At 38.5% G+C, this 13,582-nt stretch overlaps 1 protein-coding gene across 1 annotated transcript; it reads right to left on the bottom strand.

The window, feature by feature from the left end:
* Positions 1-9,651: 9,651 nt before the first annotated feature.
* On the bottom strand, positions 9,652-12,115 carry LOC139874606 (uncharacterized). Its single transcript, XM_071862014.1, is given in 8 exon segments — positions 9,652-9,908; positions 10,233-10,303; positions 10,413-10,481; positions 10,484-10,604; positions 11,358-11,640; positions 11,642-11,682; positions 11,814-11,971; positions 12,091-12,115. Coding segments are annotated over 7 exon segments (699 nt in total). The 3' UTR covers positions 9,652-9,908; positions 10,233-10,301.
* Between the last annotated feature and the right edge of the window lie 1,467 nt (positions 12,116-13,582).

Here is a 13,582-nt window from a genome sequence, read left to right as displayed (position 1 = left end):
CATTGAAAGATTGGTCGACCACAGTATATAAATGGTCGACTCCTATTTTTTCTCTTTCTTCCCTACTTTCTGACAATGCATAGATAACCACATATCCATCACCATCAACATTTTATTTTTATTTTTATTTACAGTAGACCATGGTTTTAGTTTCATCAACACCTTCATTTTTTGCCTTTTGTATTAGAAATGTGCACCATTTTACAGCCAATCAAAGTTACCTTTAATTTTTAAGACTTTCAGAGGTGACCTGTGAATATAACTCCGACGAACATTCCGATGAGTTACCCGTCAGAGCGCGTCAGAGATCCGAAGATGGTGGGATTTGTTTTGTTTCGTTCGGAAAACGATTTCAAGTTTAATGGTGTCGGTGGTGTCATCTAAATCATTCAAAGACGAGTTCAAAATCTTGAATTAAATGTTGGGGTGTTTTTGAATCTTAAATGAGAGAAATTTATATGCAGAGAAAAAAGATAGTGAGAGAAGACATCAAGTACACATATTGACTTTTTGAAAAGTTAGTGTCTTTAAAATGTATTGCCTAGAGTGTATATAGGAGTCGACCATTTCTATATGGTGGTCGACCAATAATGAAATGAAGGTTGGTCGACCACCTTGAAAAATGAGGTGGTCGACCAAGCTATAAAGTAGTCGACCAAAGTGATGTTCGACCTAATGGTGTATATTGCCAATTTTTTTGAAAAAGGTGTATTTTTTTAAAAAACTTTGAAAAAAGTATATTTGAGGCAATTCCCAAATCAGAAATCATTTTTACTGAGAGATCTTTATAATGATAACTTTTAATAATTGAGGGACTTATAAATTAATGATACTGCGTGCTACAAGCTAAGGTTTGCTCTCATGTATGAATTGGCAATCTTATACGATCACCATTTAATTACTATCAAATTAAGTTTCTAAAACATTGAATCTTCCATTGGTTCAAATTCAAGGTGTAAGTTCTATGGTGTATATGGATGCAGAATGCATTGATTTACAGCAGGTGCCAATCTCAACCCAGTTATTTATAAATAAGTCAATATGGGTCGTCTCTCGTATCGCGAACAGGTCAAATGGGTAAAATAAGAAAGAAAAAACTAAGACTAGCAACATTGTTCATAACAAAACAACACATCATTATTTATAACTAACTTAAATTAAATGCACAAAAGGGGTTCACATATGTTAACAAAAGCACATTGGTAGAAAGTAGCATAACTTAATCAGCAAAATTTGGGCTGTACATGGTTGGGCTAGTCTGGGCTCATTAATATCCCAAAAGAAATATGTAAAGCCCATTTCCACAACTACCCATTCTGTCCCAATGACAAAAATGGTTCTACAAGATACATAAAAATCACTATATGTACATCAAATTACAAAAAACATGTCAAAAATAAAACTTGTGGCTATTTCAGACACTTAACATCTTGCAATAATTCGATCTCATTAACAGAGACCTGTAAAATGAACGTTCGTTTTATTTTTGAGGCCCAGGAATACCTTTAAGTACATCCTATCGTATACACGCATAAAAGGCATAATGGTTGCATAAAAGTAGCATCAGGAAGGCTGGAAACAACAGTTTTGTGGAGTTAACCGCCCAGCGTTCTCCGCTGTACAGGCTGCTCCGTCATGCGTAAGCCCTGAAGGCCGCCTAGCGCATAAGCCCTGGCCGGAGAATGCCACATTCAGCGTAAATTACGGATCACGAATAACAGAATGTATCATCATCTGACACGTGTCCCCGAGCAATCTGGTGGATCTAACACTATAAATAGACCCCTTGGGTCGTCATTTTACACAGTTCAGATATTCTGATAACTTTGAGAGCTGGGACTTCACTTCTCTATCTCTCTCTCTACTTTCTCTCACTAGAAGTCATCCGGCTAGCACTTTTACGCTCTACGGACGACAGATTGATTAAGCCACCCCACAAGTTTCTACACTTGTGATCCGGGTCTGCAGGGATTATTTCCCGAGGGTAAAAATCAATCGGCAACACTCCGCCCTCCTAAAGCTAGATTACTTCTAGCATCTTGTTGACACACTAAGCCTTACCTCATAAGGAAATAGGTGTTAACAATGGCGCCATCCATTATTAAGACGAATCATCTCACCAACACTGATAAAGACGGCGAAGATAACGAATTCATACCCATATAAGTGGACATGATACATCCATGGAAAGCTGGACAACGGAGGAAGTATTAGAAGATTGGGAAGAACAATTAATATCATTTCCTTCTATGTGTAACACAAATCCATCTGATGGTCCAGTAGTTATAGAAGCGCGAGTTGCTAATTGCTTAATACGCAACATTTACACTGACACAGGAGCTGGAGCAGATATTATGTATGAACATTGCTTCATACAGCTACCCAAAGATGTACAAGAAAAAATGAAGGAAACATATGTGTCGTTGGCAAGTTTTACAAGTGAGCCGTCCTGGTCTGAAGGAAGTATTTTGCTTGAAGTAACCTTGGGCAAGCCACCCCTAAGACGCACAGCCAACATTGAGTTCTTGGTGGTTAAAGCAAATTCACAGTACAACATAATTTTGGGAAGAACTGCTTTAATGACGTTTGGAGCTGTAACGTCAACTGTACATGGTATGATGAAGTTTCCAACGCCAGGCGGAGTAGCAACGTTATATGCAGAACGGCAGAAGTCAATTGAGTGTTCTCAAGTAACAAAGGCAGTAATAAAGCCAATCATACACGATGATGGGTCAATTTCACCAAATCTTAAATTTCCAGATCAGAAAATCATAATTGGGCACACGTTGTCCGCCGAATGTAAAGAAAAATTATACAATATTTTGACAACAAATCTAGACGTTTTTGCATGGCAGCCGTCTGATATGACCAGTGTTCCAAGGGAAATTGCAGAGCATAGGCTAAACGTGAATCCCAACATACATCCTGTTTGTCAGAAAAAGCGTGGCATGGCGCCAGAAAGAAGCAAATTCCTCCGTGATGAGGTACGAAGTTTGGTGGATGCTGGGATCTTGCGAGAGGTAAAATATCAAACATGGGTAGCCAATCCGGTCATGGTTAGGAAGCCGGACAACTCATGGCGGATGTGTGTAGATTTCACGGATATCAATAAAGCATGTCCAAAGGACAATTATCCTTTACCAGAAATTGATTGGAAGGTTGAATCATTGGCAGGGTATCGATTCAAATGTTTCCTAGATGCTGCTAAGGGATATCATCAAATCCCAATGACTTTAAAAGATGAAGACAAAACGGCTTTTCACACGACGGAAGGCATATTCTGTTACATGAAAATGCCTTTGGGTTTGAAGAATGCAGGAGCAACATATCAACGACTTATTGATATGGCATTTAAGGATCAAATTGGGCGAAACTTAGAAGCTTATGTTGATGACATTGTCATCAAAAGTCATACTGAAGAAAAGATGTTACGAGATATACAGGAAACTTTTGCATCTCTGCGAAAAATTAACATGAAATTAAATCCCAAGAAGTGCACGTTTAGTGTGGAAGAGGGAAAATTCTTAGGTCATATTGTAACAGAACGTGGAATTAAAGCTAATCCTAAAAAAATTCAAGCAATTGAAGATATGAAGTCACCAACTAGCAAGAAGGATGTTCAACGGCTACATGGATGTCTAGCAGCATTAACAAGATTCTTGTCCAGAGCAGCTGAAAAGTCACTTCCATTCATGAAGGTGTTAAAGGGCTGTTTAAATAAAAAATATTTTGTGTGGACGGCGGAAGCCGAAAATGCATTCCAAGAGATCAAGCAGTTGTTAAAAACATTACCTACATTAACAGCACCAAAAGAGGGGGAAACCCTAATTTTATACTTAGCCGTCTCAAAGGAAGCAATAAGTTCTGTCCTAATCGCAGAACGGAACGGCGTGCAAATGCCTATATATTTTGTTAGCAAAGTGTTGCAGCTTAGTGAAACAAATTATCCACCACTTCACCGCATGGTTTATGCCCTTGTGCATACTGCACGACGTTTACGAAGATATTTTCAAGGTCATCCCATCTTAGTATTAACAGATCAACCATTGAAGCAAATACTCCGGCGTCCAGAATCATCTGGCCGTTTAGCAAAATGGGCCATCGAGTTGGGGGAGTATGAAATCAATTTTGCTCCCCGAAATGCAGTTAAAGGACAAATTTTGGCAGATTTCCTCTTGGAGACAAATGAAAAAGTAGAGTATGACAACAAAGTGGAACCATCACAGCATGAATGGGAGTTGCACATTGATGGAGCATCCAGTGAAGAGGGAACAGGTGCAGGGCTAGTTTTAACAAGTCCAGACGGTGAAGAGTATACTTATGCATTGAAATTCTGTTTTTATGCTTCAAACAATGAAGCATAGTATGAGGCATTACTCTCCGGCCTCCGCATAGCGGTAGAAATGGGGATAACAAATTTACGAGCATATGTTGATTCTCAAATTGTCGCCCAGCAAGTTAATGGAACGTTAGATGCAAGGGATACATCCATGAGGCAATATGTAAAGTTGGTGGAAGCAATTTCAAAGAAATTTGATAACCTTGAAGTCGTGCAAATCCCTCGAAATAAGAACAAGAAAGCTGACGTCTTGAGCAAGTTAGCTACTTTAACCTTTGATCATTTGCACAAACGAGTGTTGGTTGAAGAACTTAAGGAGAAATCAATACATGGAAAACCAATTATTGCAATAGTTGAAGAAGCTAAGGAAACTTGGATGACTCCGTATTTGAGATATTTGCATGACGGATGGTTACCTGTTGATAAGGCGGAAGCAAGAAGAATAAGAGTGACTGCACCAATGTATGAGATTGTTAGTGGTATCCTTTATCGAAAGTCATACAATGGTCCGTTGTTAAGATGTTTAACCGATGATGAAGCGATAAAAGTGGTCAAAGAAATGCATGAAGGAGTTTGTTCTCAACACTTCGGTTTCCGTACTGTGGCATCACGGATCATGCGACAAGGGTATTTTTGGCCTTCCCTTTATCGGGATGTCGCAGAAATCTTAAAAACATGTGAGAATTGTCAGAGGCATGGTACAATTCAGCGTCTTCCAAAATATGATTTGATACCGGTGTCATCCGCTTGGCCGTTCTGTAAATGGGCTATTGATATTGTGGGGCCATTCAATAGGAGCACTGGTAATGCTAAGTTCTTGGTGGTAGCGATTGATTTTTTCACGAAATGGGTTGAAGCAAAGGCTTTAGCAAAAATCACAGGAGAAAATGTCAAAAAGTTTGTTTGGCATGATATTGTATGCCGTTATGGGGTGCCAAATGAAATAGTCAGCGATAACGGCAAGCAATTTGCAGAAAATCCATTTCGGAGTTGGTGTGAAGAGCTGGGCATAAAGCAAAATTTTACATCTGTTGCTCATCCTCAAGCGAACGGACAAGTGGAGGTTACTAACAAGGAAATCGTTACTGACATTAAGGCACGGTTAGGTCTAAGTCAAACTGGATGGGTGGATGAGCTGCCAAATGTATTGTGGGCACACCGTACGACGCCAAAGCGGAGCACGGGAGAAACACCTTTCAGTCTGGTGTATGGAACAGAGGCAGTGATACCGGCTGAAATATGTGTGCCAACACAACGCATTATGGCATTTGATGTTGAGACTAATTCTGAGGCGTTAAGGGAGAATCTCAACTTGTTGGAGGAAAGAAGGTTGATGGCCGCCATCCGTCAAGCAGATCACAAGCATAAAATGGCAAAATATTATAACAAGAAAGTGCAGCTTGTGCAGTTTGAAGTAGGTGATTTAGTACTACGTGATAATGAGGCAAGCAGGCAAATCAAATTTGGAAAGCTAGCCCCAAAATGGGAAGGACCTTATAAAGTCACGAAAGTAAATCAGAATGGATCATACATGCTTGCTGCGCCTTCCGGCGAGCAATATGAAAGAGCTTGGAATGCAATGAATTTAAAGAAATTTTATGCGTAGCACTATATGCATGGACAGCTTGATCAACTGTCAAATGCATGAGATATAGTCATAAATGTAAAAGTTTCTTTAAGAATATGAATAATACTCATTATTCTTATGGCAATATTTTTCACAAATTTTATCCGGCCAAGGATTTTTTAGCCCAGGTGTGACATAGCTGTGTGTCATCCCTACCCGCAGAAAGAAAGAAAGCCTTTCGGTGGTAGAAGTACAATCATACTCAAAATGGTTGTATCGATAGTGAGACATGTAGAACTCACTAAAGCATCGAAGCGATGAAACGAATCTACAAAAAATGTCATGACACAACTTATATACACAAAATGCAGAGCACAACGGAAAACGGATCTTAGTGTCCAGCAAAATATCTAAAGGCGAAAGTAATTCATAACTTTTCCTCATGAGTTTCATGACGGAAGGCGTATGACGGAGAATATGATTTTGATATTCATAACTACAATGATTGCAAAGTACAAATATCAATATCTTGAGCATTGCTCATTACAATAATCTTACTAAGTTACAGCATATATTTCTAATATACATAACCAAGTGCAATATTAAGTATTATGTAAAAGCAAATGCATAACAACATAGTGTTTCATTCATCCTGTGGAGTATAATTCAATACATCATCTATTGTTACATCTGGCCTTTTACAAAGATTTTCAAGATCAGAAAATCTCATATTTTCTATTGAGGCACCGGCTGCATCAGCTTCTAAATCGGCATTTTCATTAATCTTTGATGTGATTACCTCAGGCAGAGGATTTGGAAGTTCTGGTAGTTTTCTTTTCATAAAATTGAAAAACTTTAACCGTTCAACAGATTTGGCAAGGCGGACAAACTCACGGATTCTGTGAGATAGTGCCTGACAGTTAAAGATACGCTCTACAAGCGCAGGAATGCCAGTTATCATTCGTCTTTCGTTCTCCTCTTTGGCTTTAAGCTATTCTTTCAACATGTTATTTTGCTCAAGCATTTTTTTGTTCTCCTTTACTAGTTCATCAATTTTGCTCAGATGCCGCTTTTCTCTGAAAGATAGTTCTTTGACTTGCTCCTTATACTCCGCCCTCTGACTGTTGCAATTTTCATAGTGCCTCTTCATTGTCTCGTATTCCCTCTTTATCTATGTGGCTATTCGTTCAGTCTTGGCTACTTTCTCCTTTTCAGCAGATAGCTCCTTATTTGTAGTGACTTCACTGTTTTGCAAATCAGATAGGCGTTGAAGGTCATTCAAACCAGAAGCAATGTTCAGAATGATACTTTGTGCCTTAACCTTCTTAGCATCTGCATCAGATAAATTGCTAAAGAATTGGGCTAGTGAAGGACACACCATGGCATTCAAAAAAGTCACGAAATCTTCGTATGAGTGTGGTGGTCCTTTTAAAAGGGATGAAAGCATGTTTGTGTCAAGATTGGGAAGTGTAATTTATTGTTGAGAAGAACTAGGGCTAGCTTCTTGTTGAGCGGATGACGGAGGAATTTGACCAGTTCTTCTCCTCTTGGCGGAAGGCGGAAGAGTTGTTAATGTAGTATCTTGATGTGTTGCACTAGCTGTTGGAGATAAAGGAAAATTGTTATTTATAAAAGAGTTCCAATATGCTTCACAACATTTCAAAGGTGGCATAAAGTATAAGGAAGGGTTTGGATTATAAAATCCACCAGTACTGGGTATGCAAGAAAACAAGTACAGGTTTTGGTATGGAATTTTGCATAATTCAGTGTTGTCATTTTCATTACCCGAAGTACGATGTTCTCTAGAGGCAACTCGATTCATACCTATGTCTTCTCCTTCTTCTTCTTCATTTTCCTCCTCCCTCATTACATCTATTTTGGGGGTATCATCAATAATTTTCTCGGTGGTAAAGGTAAGTTGTAAATACGATGATGATCGCATGGCGGTAAGCGGAGTAATTTCTGCAAAAATTAAAAAGTCACAGTGATTAAATGGATAAATAAAGAAGAACATTTTATTTAAGCATATGTAGCAAAAGTAAATGCTTACTCTTTTTCCCAGCAAGAACACAGGCATAGCCTTGTGAGATATCCCAATCTTGGCTCATGGATGTCAGCGAAAGCATGTGTTCCCCATATTTAATGTCATTGATTTCTTCAGCTTTAATCCTTTTAAACAAAAGGTTTTCTTTGGTGACGAGTTTTGAAAAGATAACAGATACGGTATGCGAGTATTTGCGCCATACTCGAGTAGCTGAGTATTGTTTATCAATTGCATCTTCATTAGTAAAGATAAACGAAGCATACCAGTTGTCGCCAGGATGATCAAGTGCAGGTTTCAGAAACCCATGAACTTTATTGAAAGTGAACCAACCATTTTCATGGCGTGCTATACGTACCAAATGGCAAAATATCCGAATTGATGGTTCAATGCTCCTTGCGTGACAATACATTTCAAAAATCAAGATCTTTCGAATTGATGCTGGTTCGAATTGACCAACAGCAACACCGTAAAATTTGCAAACTTCTAAGAAGAAGGGTGTAAATGGCAGACGTAAGCAAAATTTGAAGAATGAATGGCCATAAATAGCAACCTTGCCAGGGGGCGGTGAGCAGGCTCTGGCATTAATTGCAGGAATCACTGGTTCAACACCAGCTAATCTAGGAAAATGTTGCAATAGCTCGCTTAAATATCTCTCATTTACTCTGCTAGGAATAGCTGCAACATCCTTTATGGCTGCCATTAATGTTCTAATGAAACAGGAGGTAACGAAGGTATTGATGGAAGAAGATGAATACTGTAGAAGAAAGTTGTAAAAGTAAATGATCGGTTAGGGTTTATGGTGGTTAAAAAGCAAAAGATATAACAACTGTAATCAGTGGTGATTTTGGGGGTTTTGTTTTCAGCCACACACGTGTAAGGACAAGATAAAAAGGTGAGTACATCGAAAAGTCTTTTTACAGCTAGAGGCGCGTGCGATATAAGCAATCATCATAATGTCAGTAAAATTCGCCTATCATTTAATGCATGTGATGTGCTTCCCAATGCAAAAAGAAAACGTGAAGACTTGGTTGGCATGCGTTATTCTAAGTTTAACAACTTAATCAATTTTCAAATGCTTAAGTCATTAAACTGGGGGGACTTAATGGTGTATCCTATCGTATACACGCATAAAAGGCATAATAGTTGCATAAAAGTAGCATCAGGAAGGCTGGAAACAACAGTTTTGTGGAATTAACCGCCCAGCGTTCTCCTCTGTACAGGCTGCTCCGTCATGCGTAAGCCCTGAAGGCCGCCTAGCGCGTAAGCCCTGGCCAGAGAATGCCACCTTCAGCGTAAATTACGGATCACGAATAACAGAATGTATCATCATCTGACAGGTGTCCCCGAGCAATCTGGTGAATCTGGTCGTCATTTTACACAGTTCAGATATTCTGACAACTTTGAGAGCTGGGACTTCACTTCTCTCTCTCTACTTTCTCTCACTAGAAGTCATCCGGCTAGAACTTTTACGCTCTACGGACGACAGATTGATTAAGCCACCCCACAAGTTTCTACACTTGTGATCCGGGTCTGCAGGGATTATTTCCCGAGGGTAAAAATCAATCGGCAACACTCCGCCCTCCTAAAGCTAGATTACTTCTAGCATCTTGTTGACACACTAAGCCTTACCTCATAAAGAAATAGGTGTTAAGAGTAGTAATGGCTATCACATTTGTGGTCTGCAATCATGTTATTTGTTAATTGTTAATGTTAATAGTATCCTTTTAAAATATTCAGCTGTATGCCTCTTCCAAAGAGTGTACTTGTTCACCTTTTTGCTGTTGTGTTTTTCGCCTTTACGTTTAAGATAATAAACGGTTCCTGGGATAAATAGTTCCTCTTTAGGAAACGATAAATCATTTACTTTTTCTTTAATCTCGTCGAGTTTTACTTATTTGCTACATCAGGTATGGTGGTTGCAGGGAGACTACTAATAGATTCTTTTCTACCAGGAACATCTGTAAGGGTGGATTAGAAAAATAGTACAAGTCAAACCTTTTGGTCAAATGTAATGTAATGCAAGTCAGCAACTCAGTTAAACAAACACTCAAACAGACGACCACAAGGAATTTAGGAATTTACTTGAAAAGATAAATAATACTACCCGTTATACTATTAGACTGTTCCTATCGCAGCGTCAGCCGCTTTAGTCAAATGAGGTGAATTCCAATGTGGCACGTGTTTGACGCCCTTGACGCTCCTAACACGGCGTCAAAATTTGACGCCCCGGGGCGTCAGTTAGAAATTTGACGGAAGAAAAAGGTGTTACAGATGTTGCTTACCAGTCAGTCTTTAGAATTTCATTCCTCAAACTCATCAGGGCAGTTGCACTTAGTCTTAGAATGATGTCATCCTATATGTCACGAAAAAGGGCGGGAAAAAATAATTATATGTAATAGTTATTTTTAATATTTTAGCAAATTTTGATAAAATGACTGATTTTTAATAGTTATTTTGCATACAAAGAGTTGTGACATAATCAGAGCAGCATTCTGCAAGTTCTTCAGAAACACATGGTGGTGTGCCTATTCAACGGCTGTAATGATTTCAGGTCTAAAACCCAATTCGGCACTCGTCTTCTTTCGAAGCATTATGGCTAGCATTGAAGCAATCGCACAACCGAGTGAATGGCCCACCAGCCTTAACCTAAAGCCCTGTGAACAGATTAGTTTTACAACATAAAGAATATATCAAGTTAGCAAAGGCGTAAACTAGAGATGGCAATTTGGGTCAATCGGGTAATGGGTCAAAAAGGCGGTATGGTTTAAGTTGAGTAGGGTCGACCGAAACATTATTTGTTTGTAGCTACACTTCTATGGTACATTTAGTGGCGTAAAAACATAAAATGTGTCCAAGTGTTATTTTTCCATATGAGTTAGAAGTTATAATGCAATAAAAAAAAATACACTTAGAGTGACTTTAACACCGTTTGACCAAGGTTGTAAAAGTGGCGAGTTGGAGACGAGTCGGTCGGGACCTTGGAGTGACAAGTCGGCGAGTCGGGAACGAGTCAGCGTTGACCAACGTTGACTTTTAGTAATAAATAAATTAAACACATACATTACACATAAATATAAGATATAGGGCACCAAATCCAATTTTAAATGTAATAAAATTTTAACTACCTTTGACCTTGACCAACTCAGACCTACTTTGACTCAACTTTTAAACATTGACCAACTTTTTTAGGAGTTTTGGGGCGAAACGGGAAGGGTTAGTCCCCAAACCGGCGTGTCAACCGACACATCGGCTGACTGTTACAACAGTACGTTTGACTCATTTCCAAACAAGTTAAAACATAACCCACATCGCTACACAGGTAAACGGGTCAAAAATTTTGACTCGAAACTGCCGCAAATATAGAACTAACTTCAATTAATAATCAAAATAAGGACGATTATCACCACCTCGTGTTTATCAAGGTACTTCTTAATCGTCCCGATCTCATGAGTTTAAAACCAACGAGCAGCCTCCGAAGTGCCAAAATGGGTCGAATATCCTTCAAAATTGACTTCAACATCACTCGAAGAAACAATATCCGTAATAAGATCAGATACAGTATGCGTTCCATGAATTCCAAAATTCACAAGCTTATTTCGCGTATCAATCCAAATATAAAAACCCGGTCGCAACAAGTCAGAATTTTTCACGAATTTCATAACGTTGCTTTCTCGAAGCATGCTGTTTTTACGCCCCCTTCACTAGTTCAATATGGTATATAAGATCCTTAACCTACATATAAGTAACAATAAAGTAAAATAGACATACAAGGCATCGGTTTTGTGATATTTAAAGTTCAAGGTAGGTAGGTAGTTAGTTAGTTAGTTACCAGAGTGTCAGGACGAAATCTTAACACCCTTAACATCCTCAAACGGATTTGCAGATGCTTGTTTAAGGTAAATAAGATATAAACCTATCGTAAGATCACTCATGCTCCAATCTTGGACTCCGAGTTTACTACGTTGAATGCTCAAGCGGATTTCGGCAAACGATAGACTAAGCGGTGGAATTTTATTCCCATCTGTAAAGTAAAATTCGCCATTATTAGAAACTGAACAGAATGTGTATCAATTTGTACACATTTATAAACAGTACAAAGCGTCTACATTTTCAAGTGCCAAAATTTGTGAACAAACAAACCTGTGTACCTTCTAAGCATACCCATACCTAAATTTTTGATCCATTATTTTTAAAATTCTAAATTGTTCTCTCATATTGAAAAACGTATTCAATCAACGCCTGAAGAAATTTGGTACCAGATTATAAGACAGAATAGTAAAATTTAAGAACAAGAACTTATTGGAAATCCTTCTCCAATTATAGAAAAACTCTTATTACAATCTCCTTATTACATCCCTATTTATAGTTGATTAACCTTATCCATTAAGTTAATCAAGTCTAGTCTAGAATAATCTAGGATAACCAAGTCTAGAATCATCTAGGATAGTCAAGTCTAGAATAAAGTAGAAAAGTCAAGGAAGAAGCAAAATTGAAAACAATGACGGCTAGCCCACTTGTTATCCGTTCACATGTTCCACCTCCTCAAATCCATTTGAGATATAATTTCACAAAATAAACCTCTAACTATTACTTTATGTCAAGATTGGTCCAACAATCACCCCCCCAATCATGACCTTGAGTAATCATTTATTTCTTTGAGTCTTCAATCCTTTGAACCCCAAGAATCTCTCTCATTTCAGCAAACTTTAACTTCGGCAATGCTTTTGTAAGAATATCAGCCCGTTGCTGATCCCCACTGATGTGTTCAACTTTAATCTTCTCCATTTCAACACATTCTCGTATGAAATGATACCGTGTGTCGATATGCTTACTTCTTCCATGAAATACCGGATTTTTCATCAATGATATTGCTGACTTATTATCAACTTTGATCACGACTTGTTCTTCTTTTCTTCCAGTTATTTCAGCTAAGAGTCCCCTTAACCATATTGCTTGACAAGCTGCTGCAGTAGCAGCCATAAATTCTGCTTCGCAGGATGATAAGGCCACTGTTTGTTGTTTTTGTGAATTCCAAGCAATAGGTCCATCATCAAAGTAGAACACTAATCCAGTAGTACCCTTTCCATCATCTGGGTCCACCGAGAAGCTGCTGTCACTAAATCCAAGTAGGTTATTGCTACCATTCCTTCGATAGTGAATACCCAGGTCTACTGTACCTTTCAAGTACCTGAGAATTTGCTTAACAGCTTGAAGATGAGTAATTTTAGGAGTTTGCATATACCTACTTGCATATCCCACCGAGTATGCAAGATCCGGCCATGTATGAGTTAAATACCGAAGGCATCCAATTGTTTTCCGGTATTCAGTTGCATCAACACATTTGCTGCCATCATCTTTCATTAACTTCAGAACTGGTCCCATTGGATATTTGGTGAAATTGCACTCCCACATTCCTGATTCCTCTAGGATTCTTTTAGCATATCTTGATTGATGAATTTTTATTCCATCTATGCCTTGTATTACTTCGAGTCCGAGATAATAAGAAAGTAAGCCCAGATCACTCATCTCGAATTTATCTTCCATTTGCCTTTTGAATTGTTTGATTTTCTCCAGGTTATTACCCGTTACAATCAAATCATCAACATAAATTCCTACCAAAAGTGATCCTTCT

The sequence above is a fragment of the Rutidosis leptorrhynchoides genome, chromosome 11, assembly GCF_046630445.1.
Source record: "Rutidosis leptorrhynchoides isolate AG116_Rl617_1_P2 chromosome 11, CSIRO_AGI_Rlap_v1, whole genome shotgun sequence".
NCBI lineage: Eukaryota > Viridiplantae > Streptophyta > Magnoliopsida > Asterales > Asteraceae > Rutidosis > Rutidosis leptorrhynchoides.
The sequence above is the reverse complement of the archived record's forward strand: the minus strand, read 5'-3'. Positions and strand labels throughout refer to the sequence as shown.